General features: G+C 44.1%; 1 protein-coding gene and 8 non-coding genes across 9 annotated transcripts; all 9 read left to right on the top strand.

The window, feature by feature from the left end:
- Positions 1-1,394: 1,394 nt before the first annotated feature.
- LOC130307348 (uncharacterized) lies at positions 1,395-6,216 on the top strand. The gene is given in 7 exon segments (XM_056552161.1): positions 1,395-1,905; positions 1,908-2,950; positions 3,200-3,334; positions 4,417-4,465; positions 4,556-4,597; positions 5,261-5,350; positions 6,013-6,216. Coding segments are annotated over 7 exon segments (1,662 nt in total). The 5' UTR covers positions 1,395-1,664; the 3' UTR covers positions 6,075-6,216.
- A 356-nt stretch (positions 6,217-6,572) lies between these two features.
- On the top strand, positions 6,573-6,765 carry LOC130307376 (U2 spliceosomal RNA). Its single transcript, XR_008856560.1, has one exon. It is a non-coding gene; the product is annotated as a U2 spliceosomal RNA (small nuclear RNA).
- Positions 6,766-8,845: 2,080 nt separating this feature from the next.
- Positions 8,846-9,036, top strand: LOC130307360 (U2 spliceosomal RNA). The gene has a single exon (XR_008856545.1). It is a non-coding gene; the product is annotated as a U2 spliceosomal RNA (small nuclear RNA).
- Positions 9,037-11,116: 2,080 nt separating this feature from the next.
- Positions 11,117-11,307, top strand: LOC130307359 (U2 spliceosomal RNA). The gene has a single exon (XR_008856544.1). It is a non-coding gene; the product is annotated as a U2 spliceosomal RNA (small nuclear RNA).
- Positions 11,308-13,401: 2,094 nt separating this feature from the next.
- LOC130307370 (U2 spliceosomal RNA) lies at positions 13,402-13,592 on the top strand. The gene has a single exon (XR_008856555.1). It is a non-coding gene; the product is annotated as a U2 spliceosomal RNA (small nuclear RNA).
- A 2,076-nt stretch (positions 13,593-15,668) lies between these two features.
- On the top strand, positions 15,669-15,859 carry LOC130307358 (U2 spliceosomal RNA). The gene has a single exon (XR_008856543.1). It is a non-coding gene; the product is annotated as a U2 spliceosomal RNA (small nuclear RNA).
- Positions 15,860-17,948: 2,089 nt separating this feature from the next.
- Positions 17,949-18,139, top strand: LOC130307357 (U2 spliceosomal RNA). The gene has a single exon (XR_008856542.1). It is a non-coding gene; the product is annotated as a U2 spliceosomal RNA (small nuclear RNA).
- Positions 18,140-20,248: 2,109 nt separating this feature from the next.
- On the top strand, positions 20,249-20,439 carry LOC130307356 (U2 spliceosomal RNA). Its single transcript, XR_008856540.1, has one exon. It is a non-coding gene; the product is annotated as a U2 spliceosomal RNA (small nuclear RNA).
- A 2,081-nt stretch (positions 20,440-22,520) lies between these two features.
- Positions 22,521-22,711, top strand: LOC130307367 (U2 spliceosomal RNA). The gene has a single exon (XR_008856551.1). It is a non-coding gene; the product is annotated as a U2 spliceosomal RNA (small nuclear RNA).
- Positions 22,712-26,833: the final 4,122 nt, after the last annotated feature.

The following is a 26,833-nucleotide window of genomic DNA, read 5'->3' as shown; positions in this document are numbered from 1 at the left end:
CTATGCTATTGTGCACCTACCTGATGCATCAGAAGGTGCGAGGCCCTTGCTAAATTCTGTGCACAGACTTTGAGATCTATACTTTAGACTGTATCTAAACCTGCTCCAACATGGACTGACATTCTGGCCTACTTTCAGCCGATGCGACTTGTCTGTCGCTGAACAGTCGCTTTTTATGTATTCAGCACCTATGTATAATGTTGTAAAAATGCTCTAGAAGCTAAAGTCGCAGAAATGTCACACATATTTGGCCTGCAACTTTCTGTGCGACAAATTCAGACAGGAAAAATCAGTATAAATCCTTAGAAAATTATCCCCCAGTGTCTCCATCTGCTGGCGGTATTGAATAAGCATTGCTGCACTGATGGGGTATGCATTAGACGAAAAAAAAGAAGAAAAAGAATAATAATACGCCCAGAAAAGAGGCGAAAAGGAGAAAAACGTAAAAAAACGTGAAAAAAAAGTAAGAGGAAGAGAAGGGAAAAAAAGGTGGAAATGGGTTTAAAAGTGATTTCGGCGGAGAAATATATATATATATATATATATATATATATATATATATATATACGCGCACACACACACATATATATAAACGTATTCTCCGTTGAGATATTGCAGCCGCTGCTGTGTCCAGGCCCAGGAGCCTTAGCACTGTGCTGTGATGTCACTCAATACCACTGACATCACTAGGTGTAAACAACATCTCTCCTTTGCTGTGTATGTGACTATGGAGCTGTTTGGTGATGTCGTCTATTATGGCCTTCATAGAAGCAACAGGAGATTGTTGCATCCATCTAGAACCCTCAGAACTACAGTGCTATGATGTCACTCACTTCCACAGGCCTTGCAGAGTGTAAACAACAACAACCCAGCTTTGTTGTGTATGTAACCATAGGGATTTGTGATGTCACCTAGAACCTTCACAGCAGCGACAGCTTTATGAGGAGCATCAGCACTGCTCTGCCTGAGCAGAACCATCACCGCCATAGGTTGTCAAATAACCCGGGTTTAACCCACACAGGTAAGTCCAATGGGGTGCAGGCATGTCCTCTATGCTTACAGCTTCCCGTGGGTGTTGGTTTGATACCGTTTGGGGACAGCCAAGGAGGCATCTGCAGGCAACAAAGGTAGGTGTGTGCTTGTGTGTGTGTTTCCTATGCAGATCCTAAGCCCAGTGTCACATGCAAGTAGGAGGAGTAAGAAGGGTTCCTGGCAAATCCGGGTTATGGATTGCATTTAAAAAGGCCCCGTGGGAGTGCAATGGGCCCCTGTCTTGCTGCTTAGCAATAATGGTATGGGTTTAGGTTCTGCTGTGTGTACTGGTGGTTGACTGCCCCCCAGCCCAGAGTGTGCATGGAAAATTGTCTGGCAGCCTCCCTGACAGCAAGCAGTGATAGTGCCCATGAAGGGCACCTTGTTGGGCCCGCCCCTTTCACGGTTATCGCTTCTCGGCCTTTTGGCTAAGGTATAGGGATATACCTTGGCTGATCCGGTTCCTGCTTTTGTGGGTGCTCTGAGACCCCCCCTCCTCGGCCCTGGGACATCGCCCTTCGTTGGGCTTAAGTCCCTTGCTGCTATTGGGGAGGGGGCCCACCTCAGTGTAGAGTTGCGATCCCCCTTTGCCTTAGGGACCTAGTGTCTCTTTGGTGCGCTTGATTGTGAGCATGGCGTCAGCCAGTGACGGAGATCCAGGCATGGTACCATCTTATGCCAAGCTCAAGAACTCAGTACGTATATCGTACTTGGAGGACCAGAGAAAGAACCGGGACCTGAAGTACATCGTGGAGCAAGTTCTGCTGGGCGTCTTTGGATTAAGGAAGCATGAGATATTATCCATCCAAGATTATCCGAAAAGAGGAGTATACGATGTTACTTTTACGGAAGGAGGTATTTACAAGGACTTTGTTATACAGATGAAGAAGGAGATGCCCGCTTGAGTGGAATAAGAATTGTTGAGCACTTTCCCGATGAACTTATGCTTTTAGTTATAAAAATGTACTCTCCATACGTTAAAGAAGATGAAATTGTTGTGTTTTTAAGGAATTTTTGTAAAAAAATTATAAATAGAGGGAAAGTGATGAATGAGTGTGGAATATGGTCCTCTAAGTGGAAGTTTCTGGTTGAGTTCAAAGAAGATCTATTACTCCCAGGACGAAAGGTTATGCCTCCAGCTCGGTTCAAGTTAGGAAATGTAAATGGTGACGTGTTTTTCCCAGGAATGCCCAATTTCTGCAGAGCTTGTAGAAGATATGGACATGATAAAAACGTATGTGAGAGTACATGTACAAATTGTGGCAGCACTGAGCACTCCTCCAGAGAATGCACAAAAGAAAAGAAATGCAGTTTATGTTACAGAGTTGACCATTTGTATGCTTCTTGTCCTCACAGAAACAAAGAGAAACAACAGAGAAGCCAGCCAGACCCCCGTCATATGAACAGAGAAGACAGCAAACCAGAAGAAAACCCAACTGATCAACATGGTGAGTCTGCTACCTCTGATGAAGATGGATATGAGAAACCCTCCAGCATGAAGGTAAGAAGAAAGGAGAAGAAAGCATGGCAGACAGGAGCTCCTCTCTCGCAGCAGAGGGGTAGTAACCTGGATGAAGCTGTCAGCAAGCCTCAGAGTGCCCCCCTGAGGAAGCCAGAAAATGTTGGGGCTAAGAGAAGAAAGACCGGAACAGGAAGAGAAGAGGCGTTTGTGGAAGAAGAGGGGGGGGTAGGGATGCCATCAGGTGTTCCAGCCCCCTCCCCAAGTGAAACAGGCAACTCGTCCATGGTTCCCGACACGGTGGAAGTCGTTGTGCCCGACCAGCTGCCCGGGGTGGCTCCGACAGGTCATCCCGGGGAGGAGATGGACACTGGGCAAGGTGACGGAGACGGGACAACCCCTGTTCCGGCGAAGAGGAATCCTCTCCTTAGTCCCCTACCGGAGGATCTTCAGGAGGAGGTAATGGAGGAGTCAGACGGTAGCAGCTCACCGGAATCTCTGGTGACAGTGAGATCAGAAGGGGAAAATGATAGTTTTGGGGGTCTGGCTGATGAGGATGAGATAGAATGTGCACAAAGATATTGAAAGTGGTCTCTCTGTAACCTTTAATGATGGCGCTCCATGGACTCTCCCTCAATGTGAGGGGCCTTAAGACACACGCAAGAAGAACTGCTATTTTTAATTTTTTATCCTTTTTGTCTGCATCAGTTTTCTTCTTACAGGAATGTGGCATCCCTCACCAAGCATCATACAAGAAATATGAAGAAGACTGGAAGCATGGCCCCTCAGTGTGGTCAGGGTCCAACGCATCTAAATCTGGAGGAGTTGCTATACTTTTTAAGGGTAATGTTAATATAATTTTTAAGCAAGAGATTTTACCAGGAAGGATTTTATTAGTTAAAGCTTTTATAAATGGTTTTACATGGCAGTTTTTAAACTTTTATGGTTCACCTGATAAAAAAGAAAGAGAAGAGATGTTAGAGATTTTACCTCTTTTTATTAATGATTCTTATCCTTTGATTTTAGCTGGGGATTTTAATTGTGTTTTAAGAGGTGAGAAAAGATATTCTCGAGCTACTAGTAGAAATTATGATAAGACATCTAACATTTTAAAAAATATTACTTTAGATTTTAGGCTTATAGATGTTTTTAAAAAATGTAATCCAAATTTACCTGATACTGAAGGCATTACATGGAGTAATGTGAATTGTAGCTCGAGGATTGATTTTATCTTCTCTTCTCAAAATGTTTTACCTGCCAAATGTGAGCTTTTAACTAATATATTTTCTGATCATAAATGTCTTCTATTTGTTTTAAATCCTGTTCCTGGTTTTAAGAGGGGTATTGGTTCATGGAAATTGAACATATCTCTTTTAGAAGATAAAATAATCTTAACAGAATACGCCAATTTTTATAATAAATGTAAAAATAATAGAGACCCAAATATAGATATAAAAGTATGGTGGGAAAATATGAAGAAAAAAACTAAAGATTTTTTTATAAAACAAGGTATCCAAAAAGCTAAAGATAAAAGACATTGTTATGATATTTTAAATACACATCTTCAAACTCTTTTTAAATTGCACAATATAGGGATAGATGTAAAAGATGATATTGTTAACATTAAAAAAGAAATAAAAACATTTTTAAATGAAAAAGGTAAAGAGATCATTTTTAAAGCTAAAATCAAACATATTGAAAATAACGAAAAATGTACAAGATATTTTTTTAAAAAATCTAATCAAAAAAGAGTCCATATCGAAAAACTAGAAGGAGAAGTGGAGATGAATAAAATTTTATTTAAAGTACAATGTTATTATAGGGAACTTTTTAATGAGAAAAAAATAGATGCTAATTTCATGAACGATGCCTTAAACAAAATAGAACGTGTTTTAGAGAATAATTCTCAATCCTTTCTTTTACAGTCTATCCCAGAGAAGGAAATATTGGATACCATAAACAGTTTTAATTTGGGTAAAGTACCAGGGTCTGATGGCCTGCCAATCGAATTTTATAAGGTTTTTTATGAGGTTTTAAAAGATGATCTTTTATCTCTTTTTACAGATGTTTTTAATACCAAGATTTTACCACAGTCATGGAAAATGGGTGAGGTTTCTCTGCTCTTTAAAAAAGGTGATAAAGAGGATATTAGGAATTGGAGACCAATAACCCTTTTAAACGCTGATTATAAAATAATGGCTAAAATATGTGCAAACAGACTAAAAAATGTTATAGATAAATTAATACATAATAATCAAGTGTGTGGTATACCGGGTAGAAACATGTGGGAAAATTTAAACCTCATAAAAGATATAATAGAAGATGCTAAAATAAGGAAAAGTAATTTAGCAATTTTAACAATAGACTTTGAAAAAGCATTTGACAGAGTCTCGCACTGTTTTTTATTTAATGTTTTAAATAAAATGGGCATACCAGAAGGTTTTTTAACGTCACTCAAAGCCTTTTATAATGACTGTTTTAGCAAAATTTTAATTAATGGTTTTAAGACTGAAATGGTTCCTTTAAAATCTGGTGTGAAGCAGGGTTGCCCCCTATCACCCCTTTTATTTATTTGTGCACTAGAGCCACTTTTATGTGTCATAAGAGGTGATAAACAGATCCGTGGGATAAGGCTCCCCGGAGGAAATGGTCTTGAAGCTAAAGTAGTCAGTTATATGGATGATGTAGCAGTGACATGTCAAGATAGCCTGGCACTTAAAAAAACTTTAACACAAATTAACTATTTCTGTTGTGCTTCTGGTTTTAAAGTGAATTTTAACAAGTGCGAGATTTTAAAAGTCGGCAAGCTGGATACAAGAGACATAAAGGTACCGGTAGTAGAAAAAGTAAAAATTTTAGGTGTGTATTTTAATGAATTAAATAATGGAAACGAAAGCTGGGAGCTAACAATGCAAAAGGTGAACCAAAAATTATGTGTATGGAGACTAAGAGACCTTACAATGGAAGGAAAAGTGCTGATTTTAAAGATGGTGATTTTACCTTTGCTTTTATATTTAAGTTTAGTGTTCCCACCTAACACACATATAATACGTAAAGTCTCAAAAGTCTGTTACACCTTTTTTTGGAATTCCAAATATGAGAAGTTAAAAAGAGAAATTGTATCTAAACCTAAAGAGAAAGGGGGGAAAAGTTTTACTGATTTTACTGCGTTCCTTTATACAAAATTCTTTTCATTGTGTCTTAAGAATGTTTTTAAAGACAACTATTGGTCGTTCTTTTTGCGCTATAATGTTGGTAATCTCATGAGACACCATGGTTGGTTTGAAACAGATCTTAAACACCCTTATGCTTTTAACCTCCCTATTACTTATTGTATTTTAGAAAAGATTGTTTCTCTTTTTAAACTGTTTGATTTTAGTAAAGATATTCTAATCGATGGGAAAAAACTTACGAGAGTCATTTTAAACAATATTAACATGTGCCAAGTTGGAAATTTTAATGATGATAAATGTAAAGAAATCTGGAGAATTGTGAACTCATTTTATCTTTTTAACTCACAGAAGGACTTATCCTGGAGCTGCATCCACAGTTGCCTTCCGTGCCGGGCTTTCCAACACCGTAGAGGATTTGCAAGCACAGCAAAGTGTCCAAGAGAGGGATGCCACGAAGAGGAGACTGTTTTACATCTTTTATGGACATGTGATTTTTCTAGAAGGATATGGACTAAAATGCTGCCACTTTTAAACAAAATTGCTGCTATAAAAGACTTGGACTATAATATGGTTTTATATGGGTGTTTGGATTGTCCCGGCGAACAAGAGAAACGGAAGGCATGGCAAATAATAAACTGTGTGAAGGCAGCTCTGTGGAAAAATAGGAATATTTTATTATTTAAAAAGGACATTTTATCTTTCGATGATGTTATTGGAATGATATTAAGTGAAATGTACATCTATCTTTTAATCGATAAACAAAGTGATGAGTTTGCATTCTTAAAATGGCATTTTACCGACGGGCATATGTGAAATTGTAAAATTGTAAGTTTTTTATGTTCCCCTGGTTTTAATGCTATGTAACTATGTAACTATGTTAAAACTTGAAACTTAAATAAAATAGGTGTGTACCTGTGAAGGTGCAGCCAAGTTAAAAAAAAAAAAAAATCTGTTCTTATCAGTTTAATATCTGATACGTCCCCTATCTGGGGACCATATATTAAATGGATTTTTGAGAACGGGGGCCGATTTCGAAGCTTGCTTCCGTCGCCCTATGCATTGACCCGATATGGCAGTATCTTCGGGTACAGTGCACCACCCCCTTACAGGGTTAAAAAGAAAGATTCCTACTTTCATTGCTACCTGCTTGCTGGCTAGCCAGCTCTGTGGGCCTTGCTGCTGCTGCAGCCAAAAAACAAAAGGTGGTGCTGCTGCTGCTTCTGCTGCTTCTGCTTCTGCTTGTGTCTGGCCGCTGTTGGAGCGTCCAGGCACAGGACTTCTGCTGCTGCTGACTAAATGGCCTCCTTAATTGGATCATTTGAGTAGCCAGCACACCTGTGCAGGTAGGGCATGACATGATAGGCAGCTGCCTTGATAGCGGGTGGGTGCTGAATGTTCCTAATTGACAAAATAAGATTAATGCTTATGAAGAAATATAAAATCTCATCCCTTCCCCAATATCGCGCCACACCCCTACCCCTTAATTCCCTGGTTGAACTTGATGGACATATGTCTTTTTTCGACCGTACTAACTATGTAACTATGTAACATAACATGGGGGGGGGGGGGTCTCCTGGCTGTTCACACAGGTGTGTCATTGCTGTACATTGACCATGCATTGCTTCTGTGGTATTGCAAAGGCAAAGACAAATGCTTCCAGCCATCCATTGCACTAATGGATTGGTCATCAGCTGGCTGTCTATGTCCCGCATCAATATAGACCAAAGTACAGAGGGTTAGGCTATGCTATTGTGCACCTACCTGATGCATCAGAAGGTGCGAGGCCCTTGCTAAATTCTGTGCACAGACTTTGAGATCTATACTTTAGACTGTATCTAAACCTGCTCCAACATGGACTGACATTCTGGCCTACTTTCAGCCGATGCGACTTGTCTGTCGCTGAACAGTCGCTTTTTATGTATTCAGCACCTATGTATAATGTTGTAAAAATGCTCTAGAAGCTAAAGTCGCAGAAATGTCACACATATTTGGCCTGCAACTTTCTGTGCGACAAATTCAGACAGGAAAAATCAGTATAAATCCTTAGAAAATTATCCCCCAGTGTCTCCATCTGCTGGCGGTATTGAATAAGCATTGCTGCACTGATGGGGTATGCATTAGACGAAAAAAAAGAAGAAAAAGAAGAATAATACGCCCAGAAAAGAGGCGAAAAGGAGAAAAACGTAAAAAAACGTGAAAAAAAAGTAAGAGGAAGAGAAGGGAAAAAAAGGTGGAAATGGGTTTAAAAGTGATTTCGGCGGAGATATATATATATATATATATATATATATATATATATATATATATACGCGCACACACACACATATATATAAACGTATTCTCCGTTGAGATATTGCAGCCGCTGCTGTGTCCAGGCCCAGGAGCCTTAGCACTGTGCTGTGATGTCACTCAATACCACTGACATCACTAGGTGTAAACAACATCTCTCCTTTGCTGTGTATGTGACTATGGAGCTGTTTGGTGATGTCGTCTATTATGGCCTTCATAGAAGCAACAGGAGATTGTTGCATCCATCTAGAACCCTCAGAACTACAGTGCTATGATGTCACTCACTTCCACAGGCCTTGCAGAGTGTAAACAACAACAACCCAGCTTTGTTGTGTATGTAACCATAGGGATTTGTGATGTCACCTAGAACCTTCACAGCAGCGACAGCTTTATGAGGAGCATCAGCACTGCTCTGCCTGAGCAGAACCATCACCGCCATAGGTTGTCAAATAACCCGGGTTTAACCCACACAGGTAAGTCCAATGGGGTGCAGGCATGTCCTCTATGCTTACAGCTTCCCGTGGGTGTTGGTTTGATACCGTTTGGGGACAGCCAAGGAGGCATCTGCAGGCAACAAAGGTAGGTGTGTGCTTGTGTGTGTGTTTCCTATGCAGATCCTAAGCCCAGTGTCACATGCAAGTAGGAGGAGTAAGAAGGGTTCCTGGCAAATCCGGGTTATGGATTGCATTTAAAAAGGCCCCGTGGGAGTGCAATGGGCCCCTGTCTTGCTGCTTAGCAATAATGGTATGGGTTTAGGTTCTGCTGTGTGTACTGGTGGTTGACTGCCCCCCAGCCCAGAGTGTGCATGGAAAATTGTCTGGCAGCCTCCCTGACAGCAAGCAGTGATAGTGCCCATGAAGGGCACCTTGTTGGGCCCGCCCCTTTCACGGTTATCGCTTCTCGGCCTTTTGGCTAAGATCAAGTGTAGTATCTGTTCTTATCAGTTTAATATCTGATACGTCCCCTATCTGGGGACCATATATTAAATGGATTTTTGAGAACGGGGGCCGATTTCGAAGCTTGCTTCCGTCGCCCTATGCATTGACCCGATATGGCAGTATCTTCGGGTACAGTGCACCACCCCCTTACAGGGTTAAAAAGAAAGATTCCTACTTTCATTGCTACCTGCTTGCTGGCTAGCCAGCTAGCCAGCCCTGTGGGCCTTGCTGCTGCTGCAGCCAAAAAACAAAAGGTGGTGCTGCTGCTGCTTCTGCTGCTTCTGCTTCTGCTTGTGTCTGGCCGCTGTTGGAGCGTCCAGGCACAGGACTTCTGCTGCTGCTGACTAAATGGCCTCCTTAATTGGATCATTTGAGTAGCCAGCACACCTGTGCAGGTAGGGCATGACATGATAGGCAGCTGCCTTGATAGCGGGTGGGTGCTGAATGTTCCTAATTGACAAAATAAGATTAATGCTTATGAAGAAATATAAAATCTCATCCCTTCCCCAATATCGCGCCACACCCCTACCCCTTAATTCCCTGGTTGAACTTGATGGACATATGTCTTTTTTCGACCGTACTAACTATGTAACTATGTAACATAACATGGGGGGGGGGGTCTCCTGGCTGTTCACACAGGTGTGTCATTGCTGTACATTGACCATGCATTGCTTCTGTGGTATTGCAAAGGCAAAGACAAATGCTTCCAGCCATCCATTGCACTAATGGATTGGTCATCAGCTGGCTGTCTATGTCCCGCATCAATATAGACCAAAGTACAGAGGGTTAGGCTATGCTATTGTGCACCTACCTGATGCATCAGAAGGTGCGAGGCCCTTGCTAAATTCTGTGCACAGACTTTGAGATCTATACTTTAGACTGTATCTAAACCTGCTCCAACATGGACTGACATTCTGGCCTACTTTCAGCCGATGCGACTTGTCTGTCGCTGAACAGTCGCTTTTTATGTATTCAGCACCTATGTATAATGTTGTAAAAATGCTCTAGAAGCTAAAGTCGCAGAAATGTCACACATATTTGGCCTGCAACTTTCTGTGCGACAAATTCAGACAGGAAAAATCAGTATAAATCCTTAGAAAATTATCCCCCAGTGTCTCCATCTGCTGGCGGTATTGAATAAGCATTGCTGCACTGATGGGGTATGCATTAGACGAAAAAAAAGAAGAAAAAGAAGAATAATACGCCCAGAAAAGAGGCGAAAAGGAGAAAAACGTAAAAAAACGTGAAAAAAAAGTAAGAGGAAGAGAAGGGAAAAAAAGGTGGAAATGGGTTTAAAAGTGATTTCGGCGGAGATATATATATATATATATATATATATATATATATATATACGCGCACACACACACATATATATAAACGTATTCTCCGTTGAGATATTGCAGCCGCTGCTGTGTCCAGGCCCAGGAGCCTTAGCACTGTGCTGTGATGTCACTCAATACCACTGACATCACTAGGTGTAAACAACATCTCTCCTTTGCTGTGTATGTGACTATGGAGCTGTTTGGTGATGTCGTCTATTATGGCCTTCATAGAAGCAACAGGAGATTGTTGCATCCATCTAGAACCCTCAGAACTACAGTGCTATGATGTCACTCACTTCCACAGGCCTTGCAGAGTGTAAACAACAACAACCCAGCTTTGTTGTGTATGTAACCATACGGATTTGTGATGTCACCTAGAACCTTCACAGCAGCGACAGCTTTATGAGGAGCATCAGCACTGCTCTGCCTGAGCAGAACCATCACCGCCATAGGTTGTCAAATAACCCGGGTTTAACCCACACAGGTAAGTCCAATGGGGTGCAGGCATGTCCTCTATGCTTACAGCTTCCCGTGGGTGTTGGTTTGATACCGTTTGGGGACAGCCAAGGAGGCATCTGCAGGCAACAAAGGTAGGTGTGTGCTTGTGTGTGTGTTTCCTATGCAGATCCTAAGCCCAGTGTCACATGCAAGTAGGAGGAGTAAGAAGGGTTCCTGGCAAATCCGGGTTATGGATTGCATTTAAAAAGGCCCCGTGGGAGTGCAATGGGCCCCTGTCTTGCTGCTTAGCAATAATGGTATGGGTTTAGGTTCTGCTGTGTGTACTGGTGGTTGACTGCCCCCCAGCCCAGAGTGTGCATGGAAAATTGTCTGGCAGCCTCCCTGACAGCAAGCAGTGATAGTGCCCATGAAGGGCACCTTGTTGGGCCCGCCCCTTTCACGGTTATCGCTTCTCGGCCTTTTGGCTAAGATCAAGTGTAGTATCTGTTCTTATCAGTTTAATATCTGATACGTCCCCTATCTGGGGACCATATATTAAATGGATTTTTGAGAACGGGGGCCGATTTCGAAGCTTGCTTCCGTCGCCCTATGCATTGACCCGATATGGCAGTATCTTCGGGTACAGTGCACCACCCCCTTACAGGGTTAAAAAGAAAGATTCCTACTTTCATTGCTACCTGCTTGCTGGCTAGCCAGCTAGCCAGCCCTGTGGGCCTTGCTGCTGCTGCAGCCAAAAAACAAAAGGTGGTGCTGCTGCTGCTTCTGCTGCTTCTGCTTCTGCTTGTGTCTGGCCGCTGTTGGAGCGTCCAGGCACAGGACTTCTGCTGCTGCTGACTAAATGGCCTCCTTAATTGGATCATTTGAGTAGCCAGCACACCTGTGCAGGTAGGGCATGACATGATAGGCAGCTGCCTTGATAGCGGGTGGGTGCTGAATGTTCCTAATTGACAAAATAAGATTAATGCTTATGAAGAAATATAAAATCTCATCCCTTCCCCAATATCGCGCCACACCCCTACCCCTTAATTCCCTGGTTGAACTTGATGGACATATGTCTTTTTTCGACCGTACTAACTATGTAACTATGTAACATAACATGGGGGGGGGGGGGGGGGTCTCCTGGCTGTTCACACAGGTGTGTCATTGCTGTACATTGACCATGCATTGCTTCTGTGGTATTGCAAAGGCAAAGACAAATGCTTCCAGCCATCCATTGCACTAATGGATTGGTCATCAGCTGGCTGTCTATGTCCCGCATCAATATAGACCAAAGTACAGAGGGTTAGGCTATGCTATTGTGCACCTACCTGATGCATCAGAAGGTGCGAGGCCCTTGCTAAATTCTGTGCACAGACTTTGAGATCTATACTTTAGACTGTATCTAAACCTGCTCCAACATGGACTGACATTCTGGCCTACTTTCAGCCGATGCGACTTGTCTGTCGCTGAACAGTCGCTTTTTATGTATTCAGCACCTATGTATAATGTTGTAAAAATGCTCTAGAAGCTAAAGTCGCAGAAATGTCACACATATTTGGCCTGCAACTTTCTGTGCGACAAATTCAGACAGGAAAAATCAGTATAAATCCTTAGAAAATTATCCCCCAGTGTCTCCATCTGCTGGCGGTATTGAATAAGCATTGCTGCACTGATGGGGTATGCATTAGACGAAAAAAAAGAAGAAAAAGAAGAATAATACGCCCAGAAAAGAGGCGAAAAGGAGAAAAACGTAAAAAAACGTGAAAAAAAAGTAAGAGGAAGAGAAGGGAAAAAAAGGTGGAAATGGGTTTAAAAGTGATTTCGGCGGAGAAATATATATATATATATATATATATATATATATATATATATATATACGCGCACACACACACATATATATAAACGTATTCTCCGTTGAGATATTGCAGCCGCTGCTGTGTCCAGGCCCAGGAGCCTTAGCACTGTGCTGTGATGTCACTCAATACCACTGACATCACTAGGTGTAAACAACATCTCTCCTTTGCTGTGTATGTGACTATGGAGCTGTTTGGTGATGTCGTCTATTATGGCCTTCATAGAAGCAACAGGAGATTGTTGCATCCATCTAGAACCCTCAGAACTACAGTGCTATGATGTCACTCACTTCCACAGGCCTTGCAGAGTGTAAACAACAACAACCCAGCTTTGTTGTGTATGTAACCATAGGGATTTGTGATGTCACCTAGAACCTTCACAGCAGCGACAGCTTTATGAGGAGCATCAGCACTGCTCTGCCTGAGCAGAACCATCACCGCCATAGGTTGTCAAATAACCCGGGTTTAACCCACACAGGTAAGTCCAATGGGGTGCAGGCATGTCCTCTATGCTTACAGCTTCCCGTGGGTGTTGGTTTGATACCGTTTGGGGACAGCCAAGGAGGCATCTGCAGGCAACAAAGGTAGGTGTGTGCTTGTGTGTGTGTTTCCTATGCAGATCCTAAGCCCAGTGTCACATGCAAGTAGGAGGAGTAAGAAGGGTTCCTGGCAAATCCGGGTTATGGATTGCATTTAAAAAGGCCCCGTGGGAGTGCAATGGGCCCCTGTCTTGCTGCTTAGCAATAATGGTATGGGTTTAGGTTCTGCTGTGTGTACTGGTGGTTGACTGCCCCCCAGCCCAGAGTGTGCATGGAAAATTGTCTGGCAGCCTCCCTGACAGCAAGCAGTGATAGTGCCCATGAAGGGCACCTTGTTGGGCCCGCCCCTTTCACGGTTATCGCTTCTCGGCCTTTTGGCTAAGATCAAGTGTAGTATCTGTTCTTATCAGTTTAATATCTGATACGTCCCCTATCTGGGGACCATATATTAAATGGATTTTTGAGAACGGGGGCCGATTTCGAAGCTTGCTTCCGTCACCCTATGCATTGACCCGATATGGCAGTATCTTCGGGTACAGTGCACCACCCCCTTACAGGGTTAAAAAGAAAGATTCCTACTTTCATTGCTACCTGCTTGCTGGCTAGCCAGCTAGCCAGCCCTGTGGGCCTTGCTGCTGCTGCAGCCAAAAAACAAAAGGTGGTGCTGCTGCTGCTTCTGCTGCTTCTGCTTCTGCTTGTGTCTGGCCGCTGTTGGAGCGTCCAGGCACAGGACTTCTGCTGCTGCTGACTAAATGGCCTCCTTAATTGGATCATTTGAGTAGCCAGCACACCTGTGCAGGTAGGGCATGACATGATAGGCAGCTGCCTTGATAGCGGGTGGGTGCTGAATGTTCCTAATTGACAAAATAAGATTAATGCTTATGAAGAAATATAAAATCTCATCCCTTCCCCAATATCGCGCCACACCCCTACCCCTTAATTCCCTGGTTGAACTTGATGGACATATGTCTTTTTTCGACCGTACTAACTATGTAACTATGTAACATAACATGGGGGGGGGGGGGTCTCCTGGCTGTTCACACAGGTGTGTCATTGCTGTACATTGACCATGCATTGCTTCTGTGGTATTGCAAAGGCAAAGACAAATTCTTCCAGCCATCCATTGCACTAATGGATTGGTCATCAGCTGGCTGTCTATGTCCCGCATCAATATAGACCAAAGTACAGAGGGTTAGGCTATGCTATTGTGCACCTACCTGATGCATCAGAAGGTGCGAGGCCCTTGCTAAATTCTGTGCACAGACTTTGAGATCTATACTTTAGACTGTATCTAAACCTGCTCCAACATGGACTGACATTCTGGCCTACTTTCAGCCGATGCGACTTGTCTGTCGCTGAACAGTCGCTTTTTATGTATTCAGCACCTATGTATAATGTTGTAAAAATGCTCTAGAAGCTAAAGTCGCAGAAATGTCACACATATTTGGCCTGCAACTTTCTGTGCGACAAATTCAGACAGGAAAAATCAGTATAAATCCTTAGAAAATTATCCCCCAGTGTCTCCATCTGCTGGCGGTATTGAATAAGCATTGCTGCACTGATGGGGTATGCATTAGACGAAAAAAAAGAAGAAAAAGAAGAATAATACGCCCAGAAAAGAGGCGAAAAGGAGAAAAACGTAAAAAAACGTGAAAAAAAAGTAAGAGGAAGAGAAGGGAAAAAAAGGTGGAAATGGGTTTAAAAGTGATTTCGGCGGAGAAATATATATATATATATATATATATATATATACGCGCACACACACACATATATATAAACGTATTCTCCGTTGAGATATTGCAGCCGCTGCTGTGTCCAGGCCCAGGAGCCTTAGCACTGTGCTGTGATGTCACTCAATACCACTGACATCACTAGGTGTAAACAACATCTCTCCTTTGCTGTGTATGTGACTATGGAGCTGTTTGGTGATGTCGTCTATTATGGCCTTCATAGAAGCAACAGGAGATTGTTGCATCCATCTAGAACCCTCAGAACTACAGTGCTATGATGTCACTCACTTCCACAGGCCTTGCAGAGTGTAAACAACAACAACCCAGCTTTGTTGTGTATGTAACCATAGGGATTTGTGATGTCACCTAGAACCTTCACAGCAGCGACAGCTTTATGAGGAGCATCAGCACTGCTCTGCCTGAGCAGAACCATCACCGCCATAGGTTGTCAAATAACCCGGGTTTAACCCACACAGGTAAGTCCAATGGGGTGCAGGCATGTCCTCTATGCTTACAGCTTCCCGTGGGTGTTGGTTTGATACCGTTTGGGGACAGCCAAGGAGGCATCTGCAGGCAACAAAGGTAGGTGTGTGCTTGTGTGTGTGTTTCCTATGCAGATCCTAAGCCCAGTGTCACATGCAAGTAGGAGGAGTAAGAAGGGTTCCTGGCAAATCCGGGTTATGGATTGCATTTAAAAAGGCCCCGTGGGAGTGCAATGGGCCCCTGTCTTGCTGCTTAGCAATAATGGTATGGGTTTAGGTTCTGCTGTGTGTACTGGTGGTTGACTGCCCCCCAGCCCAGAGTGTGCATGGAAAATTGTCTGGCAGCCTCCCTGACAGCAAGCAGTGATAGTGCCCATGAAGGGCACCTTGTTGGGCCCGCCCCTTTCACGGTTATCGCTTCTCGGCCTTTTGGCTAAGATCAAGTGTAGTATCTGTTCTTATCAGTTTAATATCTGATACGTCCCCTATCTGGGGACCATATATTAAATGGATTTTTGAGAACGGGGGCCGATTTCGAAGCTTGCTTCCGTCGCCCTATGCATTGACCCGATATGGCAGTATCTTCGGGTACAGTGCACCACCCCCTTACAGGGTTAAAAAGAAAGATTCCTACTTTCATTGCTACCTGCTTGCTGGCTAGCCAGCTAGCCAGCCCTGTGGGCCTTGCTGCTGCTGCAGCCAAAAAACAAAAGGTGGTGCTGCTGCTGCTTCTGCTGCTTCTGCTTCTGCTTGTGTCTGGCCGCTGTTGGAGCGTCCAGGCACAGGACTTCTGCTGCTGCTGACTAAATGGCCTCCTTAATTGGATCATTTGAGTAGCCAGCACACCTGTGCAGGTAGGGCATGACATGATAGGCAGCTGCCTTGATAGCGGGTGGGTGCTGAATGTTCCTAATTAACAAAATAAGATTAATGCTTATGAAGAAATATAAAATCTCATCCCTTCCCCAATATCGCGCCACACCCCTACCCCTTAATTCCCTGGTTGAACTTGATGGACATATGTCTTTTTTCGACCGTACTAACTATGTAACTATGTAACATAACATGGGGGGGGGGGGGGGGTCTCCTGGCTGTTCACACAGGTGTGTCATTGCTGTACATTGACCATGCATTGCTTCTGTGGTATTGCAAAGGCAAAGACAAATGCTTCCAGCCATCCATTGCACTAATGGATTGGTCATCAGCTGGCTGTCTATGTCCCGCATCAATATAGACCAAAGTACAGAGGGTTAGGCTATGCTATTGTGCACCTACCTGATGCATCAGAAGGTGCGAGGCCCTTGCTAAATTCTGTGCACAGACTTTGAGATCTATACTTTAGACTGTATCTAAACCTGCTCCAACATGGACTGACATTCTGGCCTACTTTCAGCCGATGCGACTTGTCTGTCGCTGAACAGTCGCTTTTTATGTATTCAGCACCTATGTATAATGTTGTAAAAATGCTCTAGAAGCTAAAGTCGCAGAAATGTCACACATATTTGGCCTGCAACTTTCTGTGCGACAAATTCAGACAGGAAAAATCAGTATAAATCCTTAGAAAATTATCCCCCAGTGTCTCCATCTGCTGGCGGTATTGAATAAGCATTGCTGCACTGATGGGGTATGCATTAGACGAAAAAAAAGAAGAAAAAGAAGAATAATACGCCCAGAAAAGAGGCGAAAAGGAGAAAAACGTAAAAAAACGTGAAAAAAAAGTAAGAGGAAGAGAAGGGAAAAAAAGGTGGAAATGGGTTTAAAAGTGATTTCGGCGGAGAAATATATATATATATATATATATATATATATATATATATATACGCGCACACACACACATATATATAAACGTATTCTCCGTTGAGATATTGCAGCCGCTGCTGTGTCCAGGCCCAGGAGCCTTAGCACTGTGCTGTGATGTCACTCAATACCACTGACATCACTAGGTGTAAACAACATCTCTCCTTTGCTGTGTATGTGACTATGGAGCTGTTTGGTGATGTCGTCTATTATGGCCTTCATAGAAGCAACAGGAGATTGTTGCATCCATCTAGAACCCTCAGAACTACAGTGCTATGATGTCACTCACTTCCACAGGCCTTGCAGAGTGTAAACAACAACAACCCAGCTTTGTTGTGTATGTAACCATAGGGATTTGTGATGTCACCTAGAACCTTCACAGCAGCGACAGCTTTATGAGGAGCATCAGCACTGCTCTGCCTGAGCAGAACCATCACCGCCATAGGTTGTCAAATAACCCGGGTTTAACCCACACAGGTAAGTCCAATGGGGTGCAGGCATGTCGTCTATGCTTACAGCTTCCCGTGGGTGTTGGTTTGATACCGTTTGGGGACAGCCAAGGAGGCATCTGCAGGCAACAAAGGTAGGTGTGTGCTTGTGTGTGTGTTTCCTATGCAGATCCTAAGCCCAGTGTCACATGCAAGTAGGAGGAGTAAGAAGGGTTCCTGGCAAATCCGGGTTATGGATTGCATTTAAAAAGGCCCAGTGGGAGTGCAATGGGCCCCTGTCTTGCTGCTTAGCAATAATGGTATGGGTTTAGGTTCTGCTGTGTGTACTGGTGGTTGACTGCCCCCCAGCCCAGAGTGTGCATGGAAAATTGTCTGGCAGCCTCCCTGACAGCAAGCAGTGATAGTGCCCATGAAGGGCACCTTGTTGGGCCCGCCCCTTTCACGGTTATCGCTTCTCGGCCTTTTGGCTAAGATCAAGTGTAGTATCTGTTCTTATCAGTTTAATATCTGATACGTCCCCTATCTGGGGACCATATATTAAATGGATTTTTGAGAACGGGGGCCGATTTCGAAGCTTGCTTCCGTCGCCCTATGCATTGACCCGATATGGCAGTATCTTCGGGTACAGTGCACCACCCCCTTACAGGGTTAAAAAGAAAGATTCCTACTTTCATTGCTACCTGCTTGCTGGCTAGCCAGCTAGCCAGCCCTGTGGGCCTTGCTGCTGCTGCAGCCAAAAAACAAAAGGTGGTGCTGCTGCTGCTTCTGCTGCTTCTGCGTCTGCTGCTTCTGCTTCTGCTTGTGTCTGGCCGCTGTTGGAGCGTCCAGGCACAGGACTTCTGCTGCTGCTGACTAAATGGCCTCCTTAATTGGATCATTTGAGTAGCCAGCACACCTGTGCAGGTAGGGCATGACATGATAGGCAGCTGCCTTGATAGCGGGTGGGTGCTGAATGTTCCTAATTGACAAAATAAGATTAATGCTTATGAAGAAATATAAAATCTCATCCCTTCCCCAATATCGCGCCACACCCCTACCCCTTAATTCCCTGGTTGAACTTGATGGACATATGTCTTTTTTCGACCGTACTAACTATGTAACTATGTAACATAACATGGGGGGGGGGGGGGGGGTCTCCTGGCTGTTCACACAGGTGTGTCATTGCTGTACATTGACCATGCATTGCTTCTGTGGTATTGCAAAGGCAAAGACAAATGCTTCCAGCCATCCATTGCACTAATGGATTGGTCATCAGCTGGCTGTCTATGTCCCGCATCAATATAGACCAAAGTACAGAGGGTTAGGCTATGCTATTGTGCACCTACCTGATGCATCAGAAGGTGCGAGGCCCTTGCTAAATTCTGTGCACAGACTTTGAGATCTATACTTTAGACTGTATCTAAACCTGCTCCAACATGGACTGACATTCTGGCCTACTTTCAGCCGATGCGACTTGTCTGTCGCTGAACAGTCGCTTTTTATGTATTCAGCACCTATGTATAATGTTGTAAAAATGCTCTAGAAGCTAAAGTCGCAGAAATGTCACACATATTTGGCCTGCAACTTTCTGTGCGACAAATTCAGACAGGAAAAATCAGTATAAATCCTTAGAAAATTATCCCCCAGTGTCTCCATCTGCTGGCGGTATTGAATAAGCATTGCTGCACTGATGGGGTATGCATTAGACGAAAAAAAAGAAGAAAAAGAAGAATAATACGCCCAGAAAAGAGGCGAAAAGGAGAAAAACGTAAAAAAACGTGAAAAAAAAGTAAGAGGAAGAGAAGGGAAAAAAAGGTGGAAATGGGTTTAAAAGTGATTTCGGCGGAGAAATATATATATATATATATATATATATATATATATATATATATATACGCGCACACACACACATATATATAAACGTATTCTCCGTTGAGATATTGCAGCCGCTGCTGTGTCCAGGCCCAGGAGCCTTAGCACTGTGCTGTGATGTCACTCAATACCACTGACATCACTAGGTGTAAACAACATCTCTCCTTTGCTGTGTATGTGACTATGGAGCTGTTTGGTGATGTCGTCTATTATGGCCTTCATAGAAGCAACAGGAGATTGTTGCATCCATCTAGAACCCTCAGAACTACAGTGCTATGATGTCACTCACTTCCACAGGCCTTGCAGAGTGTAAACAACAACAACCCAGCTTTGTTGTGTATGTAACCATAGGGATTTGTGATGTCACCTAGAACCTTCACAGCAGCGACAGCTTTATGAGGAGCATCAGCACTGCTCTGCCTGAGCAGAACCATCACCGCCATAGGTTGTCAAATAACCCGGGTTTAACCCACACAGGTAAGTCCAATGGGGTGCAGGCATGTCCTCTATGCTTACAGCTTCCCGTGGGTGTTGGTTTGATACCGTTTGGGGACAGCCAAGGAGGCATCTGCAGGCAACAAAGGTAGGTGTGTGCTTGTGTGTGTGTTTCCTATGCAGATCCTAAGCCCAGTGTCACATGCAAGTAGGAGGAGTAAGAAGGGTTCCTGGCAAATCCGGGTTATGGATTGCATTTAAAAAGGCCCCGTGGGAGTGCAATGGGCCCCTGTCTTGCTGCTTAGCAATAATGGTATGGGTTTAGGTTCTGCTGTGTGTACTGGTGTTTGACTGCCCCCCAGCCCAGAGTGTGCATGGAAAATTGTCTGGCAGCCTCCCTGACAGCAAGCAGTGATAGTGCCCATGAAGGGCACCTTGTTGGGCCCGCCCCTTTCACAGTTATCGCTTCTCGGCCTTTTGGCTAAGATCAAGTGTAGTATCTGTTCTTATCAGTTTAATATCTGATACGTCCCCTATCTGGGGACCATATATTAAATGGATTTTTGAGAACGGGGGCCGATTTCGAAGCTTGCTTCCGTCGCCCTATGCATTGACCCGATATGGCAGTATCTTCGGGTACAGTGCACCACCCCCTTACAGGGTTAAAAAGAAAGATTTCTACTTTCATTGCTACCTGCTTGCTGGCTAGCCAGCTAGCCAGCCCTGTGGGCCTTGCTGCTGCTGCAGCCAAAAAACAAAAGGTGGTGCTGCTGCTGCTTCTGCTGCTTCTGCTTCTGCTTGTGTCTGGCCGCTGTTGGAGCGTCCAGGCACAGGACTTCTGCTGCTGCTGACTAAATGGCCTCCTTAATTGGATCATTTGAGTAGCCAGCACACCTGTGCAGGTAGGGCATGACATGATAGGCAGCTGCCTTGATAGCGGGTGGGTGCTGAATGTTCCTAATTGACAAAATAAGATTAATGCTTATGAAGAAATATAAAATCTCATCCCTTCCCCAATATCGCGCCACACCCCTACCCCTTAATTCCCTGGTTGAACTTGATGGACATATGTCTTTTTTCGACCGTACTAACTATGTAACTATGTAACATAACATGGGGGGGGGGTCTCCTGGCTGTTCACACAGGTGTGTCATTGCTGTACATTGACCATGCATTGCTTCTGTGGTATTGCAAAGGCAAAGACAAATGCTTCCAGCCATCCATTGCACTAATGGATTGGTCATCAGCTGGCTGTCTATGTCCCGCATCAATATAGACCAAAGTACAGAGGGTTAGGCTATGCTATTGTGCACCTACCTGATGCATCAGAAGGTGCGAGGCCCTTGCTAAATTCTGTGCACAGACTTTGAGATCTATACTTTAGACTGTATCTAAACCTGCTCCAACATGGACTGACATTCTGGCCTACTTTCAGCCGATGCGACTTGTCTGTCGCTGAACAGTCGCTTTTTATGTATTCAGCACCTATGTATAATGTTGTAAAAATGCTCTAGAAGCTAAAGTCGCAGAAATGTCACACATATTTGGCCTGCAACTTTCTGTGCGACAAATTCAGACAGGAAAAATCAGTATAAATCCTTAGAAAATTATCCCCCAGTGTCTCCATCTGCTGGCGGTATTGAATAAGCATTGCTGCACTGATGGGGTATGCATTAGACGAAAAAAAAGAAGAAAAAGAAGAATAATACGCCCAGAAAAGAGGCGAAAAGGAGAAAAACGTAAAAAAACGTGAAAAAAAAGTAAGAGGAAGAGAAGGGAAAAAAAGGTGGAAATGGGTTTAAAAGTGATTTCGGCGGAGAAATATATATATATATATATATATATATATATATATATATACGCGCACACACACACATATATATAAACGTATTCTCCGTTGAGATATTGCAGCCGCTGCTGTGTCCAGGCCCAGGAGCCTTAGCACTGTGCTGTGATGTCACTCAATACCACTGACATCACTAGGTGTAAACAACATCTCTCCTTTGCTGTGTATGTGACTATGGAGCTGTTTGGTGATGTCGTCTATTATGGCCTTCATAGAAGCAACAGGAGATTGTTGCATCCATCTAGAACCCTCAGAACTACAGTGCTATGATGTCACTCACTTCCACAGGCCTTGCAGAGTGTAAACAACAACAACCCAGCTTTGTTGTGTATGTAACCATAGGGATTTGTGATGTCACCTAGAACCTTCACAGCAGCGACAGCTTTATGAGGAGCATCAGCACTGCTCTGCCTGAGCAGAACCATCACCGCCATAGGTTGTCAAATAACCCGGGTTTAACCCACACAGGTAAGTCCAATGGGGTGCAGGCATGTCCTCTATGCTTACAGCTTCCCGTGGGTGTTGGTTTGATACTGTTTGGGGACAGCCAAGGAGGCATCTGCAGGCAACAAAGGTAGGTGTGTGCTTGTGTGTGTGTTTCCTATGCAGATCCTAAGCCCAGTGTCACATGCAAGTAGGAGGAGTAAGAAGGGTTCCTGGCAAATCCGGGTTATGGATTGCATTTAAAAAGGCCCCGTGGGAGTGCAATGGGCCCCTGTCTTGCTGCTTAGCAATAATGGTATGGGTTTAGGTTCTGCTGTGTGTACTGGTGGTTGACTGCCCCCCAGCCCAGAGTGTGCATGGAAAATTGTCTGGCAGCCTCCCTGACAGCAAGCAGTGATAGTGCCCATGAAGGGCACCTTGTTGGGCCCGCCCCTTTCACGGTTATCGCTTCTCGGCCTTTTGGCTAAGATCAAGTGTAGTATCTGTTCTTATCAGTTTAATATCTGATACGTCCCCTATCTGGGGACCATATATTAAATGGATTTTTGAGAACGGGGGCCGATTTCGAAGCTTGCTTCCGTCGCCCTATGCATTGACCCGATATGGCAGTATCTTCGGGTACAGTGCACCACCCCCGTACAGGGTTAAAAAGAAAGATTCCTACTTTCATTGCTACCTGCTTGCTGGCTAGCCAGCCCTGTGGGCCTTGCTGCTGCTGCAGCCAAAAAACAAAAGGTGGTGCTGCTGCTGCTTCTGCTGCTTCTGCTTCTGCTTGTGTCTGGCCGCTGTTGGAGCGTCCAGGCACAGGACTTCTGCTGCTGCTGACTAAATGGCCTCCTTAATTGGATCATTTGAGTAGCCAGCACACCTGTGCAGGTAGGGCATGACATGATAGGCAGCTGCCTTGATAGCGGGTGGGTGCTGAATGTTCCTATTGACAAAATAAGATTAATGCTTATGAAGAAATATAAAATCTCATCCCTTCCCCAATATCGCGCCACACCCCTACCCCTTAATTCCCTGGTTGAACTTGATGGACATATGTCTTTTTTCGACCGTACTAACTATGTAACTATGTAACATAACATGGGGGGGGGGGGGTCTCCTGGCTGTTCACACAGGTGTGTCATTGCTGTACATTGACCATGCATTGCTTCTGTGGTATTGCAAAGGCAAAGACAAATGCTTCCAGCCATCCATTGCACTAATGGATTGGTCATCAGCTGGCTGTCTATGTCCCGCATCAATATAGACCAAAGTACAGAGGGTTAGGCTATGCTATTGTGCACCTACCTGATGCATCAGAAGGTGCGAGGCCCTTGCTAAATTCTGTGCACAGACTTTGAGATCTATACTTTAGACTGTATCTAAACCTGCTCCAACATGGACTGACATTCTGGCCTACTTTCAGCCGATGCGACTTGTCTGTCGCTGAACAGTCGCTTTTTATGTATTCAGCACCTATGTATAATGTTGTAAAAATGCTCTAGAAGCTAAAGTCGCAGAAATGTCACACATATTTGGCCTGCAACTTTCTGTGCGACAAATTCAGACAGGAAAAATCAGTATAAATCCTTCGAAAATTATCCCCCAGTGTCTCCATCTGCTGGCGGTATTGAATAAGCATTGCTGCACTGATGGGGTATGCATTAGACGAAAAAAAAGAAGAAAAAGAAGAATAATACGCCCAGAAAAGAGGCGAAAAGGAGAAAAACGTAAAAAAACGTGAAAAAAAAGTAAGAGGAAGAGAAGGGAAAAAAAGGTGGAAATGGGTTTAAAAGTGATTTCGGCGGAGAAATATATATATATATATATATATATATATATATATATATATATATACGCGCACACACACACATATATATAAACGTATTCTCCGTTGAGATATTGCAGCCGCTGCTGTGTCCAGGCCCAGGAGCCTTAGCACTGTGCTGTGATGTCACTCAATACCACTGACATCACTAGGTGTAAACAACATCTCTCCTTTGCTGTGTATGTGACTATGGAGCTGTTTGGTGATGTCGTCTATTATGGCCTTCATAGAAGCAACAGGAGATTGTTGCATCCATCTAGAACCCTCAGAACTACAGTGCTATGATGTCACTCACTTCCACAGGCCTTGCAGAGTGTAAACAACAACAACCCAGCTTTGTTGTGTATGTAACCATAGGGATTTGTGATGTCACCTAGAACCTTCACAGCAGCGACAGCTTTATGAGGAGCATCAGCACTGCTCTGCCTGAGCAGAACCATCACCGCCATAGGTTGTCAAATAACCCGGGTTTAACCCACACAGGTAAGTCCAATGGGGTGCAGGCATGTCCTCTATGCTTACAGCTTCCCGTGGGTGTTGGTTTGATACCGTTTGGGGACAGCCAAGGAGGCATCTGCAGGCAACAAAGGTAGGTGTGTGCTTGTGTGTGTGTTTCCTATGCAGATCCTAAGCCCAGTGTCACATGCAAGTAGGAGGAGTAAGAAGGGTTCCTGGCAAATCCGGGTTATGGATTGCATTTAAAAAGGCCCCGTGGGAGTGCAATGGGCCCCTGTCTTGCTGCTTAGCAATAATGGTATGGGTTTAGGTTCTGCTGTGTGTACTGGTGGTTGACTGCCCCCCAGCCCAGAGTGTGCATGGAAAATTGTCTGGCAGCCTCCCTGACAGCAAGCAGTGATAGTGCCCATGAAGGGCACCTTGTTGGGCCCGCCCCTTTCACGGTTATCGCTTCTCGGCCTTTTGGCTTCGATCCTGTGCGGTTTACCGGGCAGGGTAGGAGTCGGAAGGGGTGGTGATCGGGGCCCTCTTTTGCGGGGGGCCCTGGATTGTTACTGGGTTGCGATAGTGGGTATCTTAACCTGCAAAAATGAGCGGAGAGAGGACTCGAGGACTCGAGGATACGGTGCGGATTTACGTTCCTGGCGAACACCGGGGGACGATTGGATTGGATCAAGTTGTGCTGGAGATTCTTCGCAAGCTCCAGTACCTTCAGGTATGGCATGTAATCGCTATGCAAGACTTCCCTAGGCAAGGGATTTACGATATAACCTTTTATGATTCTGAGGTTTGCCAGAGGGTCTACATGGACTTAGAAGTGATGAAGAGGAGGAATGAGCCAGCTATAATGAGTAAGGTGAAAGTGGAGCCATTATTCATGAATATGTCTAAGGTTGTTATAGTCCATATGTACAACCCGAAGGTTTCGGATGAGATGGTGACCAATTTTTTGTACCGATATTGTGATGAAGTTAAATTTCTTGGAAGACTCAAGAACAGACATGGGTACTTTAATTGTAAAAGGAAATTTGTTGTAAAATTTAAAAAGGACGAAGGAATGGAAGAGGGAAGGAAGAGTATACCACAGGTATTTTCTATTGGAGGAGAAAGAGGTTTTTGTTTTTATGAAGGACAGTTGCAGTACTGTAGACGTTGTCACGCTTATGGACATGTACAGGAGTCTTGCCCTGAGCAAGGAGTATGCTGCAGGAATTGTGGGAAATCAGGTCACAACTCGGGTGAATGTACTGAGAAGAAAACGTGTGATATCTGTGGTAGTGAGGAGCATTTGGCTAGAGGATGCAGTTTATGGTATAGAAAGAAAATGAGCTATGCTGACGCAGCAGGAAATAGAAGAGAGGAAAGAGGAGAAAGGCCATTTCCACGTGTTTTTGGTGTGAATGCTGAGGTGACTCAGGTGATTGACGAGAACTCTGTAAAAGGGAGTGCAGCAGGTGTGACAGTGCAGCACATGAATACTCAGGAAAAATCTGGAAAAGGGGAGGAGGGTGACTCCACTGGTGTGCATTGTGAGGAGACTGGTGTTGGTGAAGAGTTTACTGAGGTCAGTAAGAAGAAAGCACGTAAAGGGAAAAAAGAGAAAGTGGTGGAGAGTGTGGAGACTGTGTGTAGGGAGGTTCCCCCATGTGAAGAAACAATTGAGGATTTTGAATGCCCAAACCCAGTGGTGGGGGAGGAGGAGGGGATGGAGTTTCAGGAGAATGAGAGTGAGAGATCCCTAACACCTGGGCAGAGGGTGATTAGTGGGGAGGAGAATGTAACATCTGAAGAGGAGGAGAAGGAGGAGGAGGAGGGGGAAGATGAAGATGAAAATGCAAATGGAGGCTTTCAAGGTAAAAGTAAAAGGTGTAAGAAAGGGAGTTGGTCAGGGGATCAGACGGATCCTGTGTATGGAGGTGAGAAAATGATGGACAGGGACTCTCAAGTGGGGTCGCCTGATTGCTATGGGATGCTGCTAAGGAAGGTTGAAGGTCAGAATACTAACTTCTAGTTAAAATGGATGTTAAGAAAATGGATTGCCTTCTTTCCTTTTTAATGGCATTGGTTGTGGCTACTCTTAATGTTCGGAGTATAGGAACAACCATCAGAAGAGCAGCAGTTTTTGATTTTTTGGAGAATGTGAAGGGAGATATATTTTGTTTACAGGAGTGTGCAATTAAGTCTGCACCTTATGTAGATGAATGGAAGAGAGGGCAGTCTTTTTGGTCTACATGCACAGAGAATAAAAATGAAGGTGTGGGGATTTTATTGTGTAACAGGGACATTAAAGTTTTAAATTGCCAAGTTTTAGTACCAGGTCGTTGTATGGTTTTAAATTTTGAGTTTTTAGGCCAGAGAATGAGAGTTTTTAATGTATATGCGCCAGCAGAAAAACAGGCACGTGTGTTATTTTTAGAGTCTCTTAAACTTTTTATTCCTGGTCGTGATGGTACTATTATTGTTGGTGATTTTAACTGCATTAGATCC

Source organism: Hyla sarda, unplaced genomic scaffold, assembly GCF_029499605.1.
Source record: "Hyla sarda isolate aHylSar1 unplaced genomic scaffold, aHylSar1.hap1 scaffold_1422, whole genome shotgun sequence".
Classification (NCBI taxonomy): domain Eukaryota; kingdom Metazoa; phylum Chordata; class Amphibia; order Anura; family Hylidae; genus Hyla; species Hyla sarda.
This window is presented reverse-complemented; position numbering and strand designations above follow the sequence as displayed.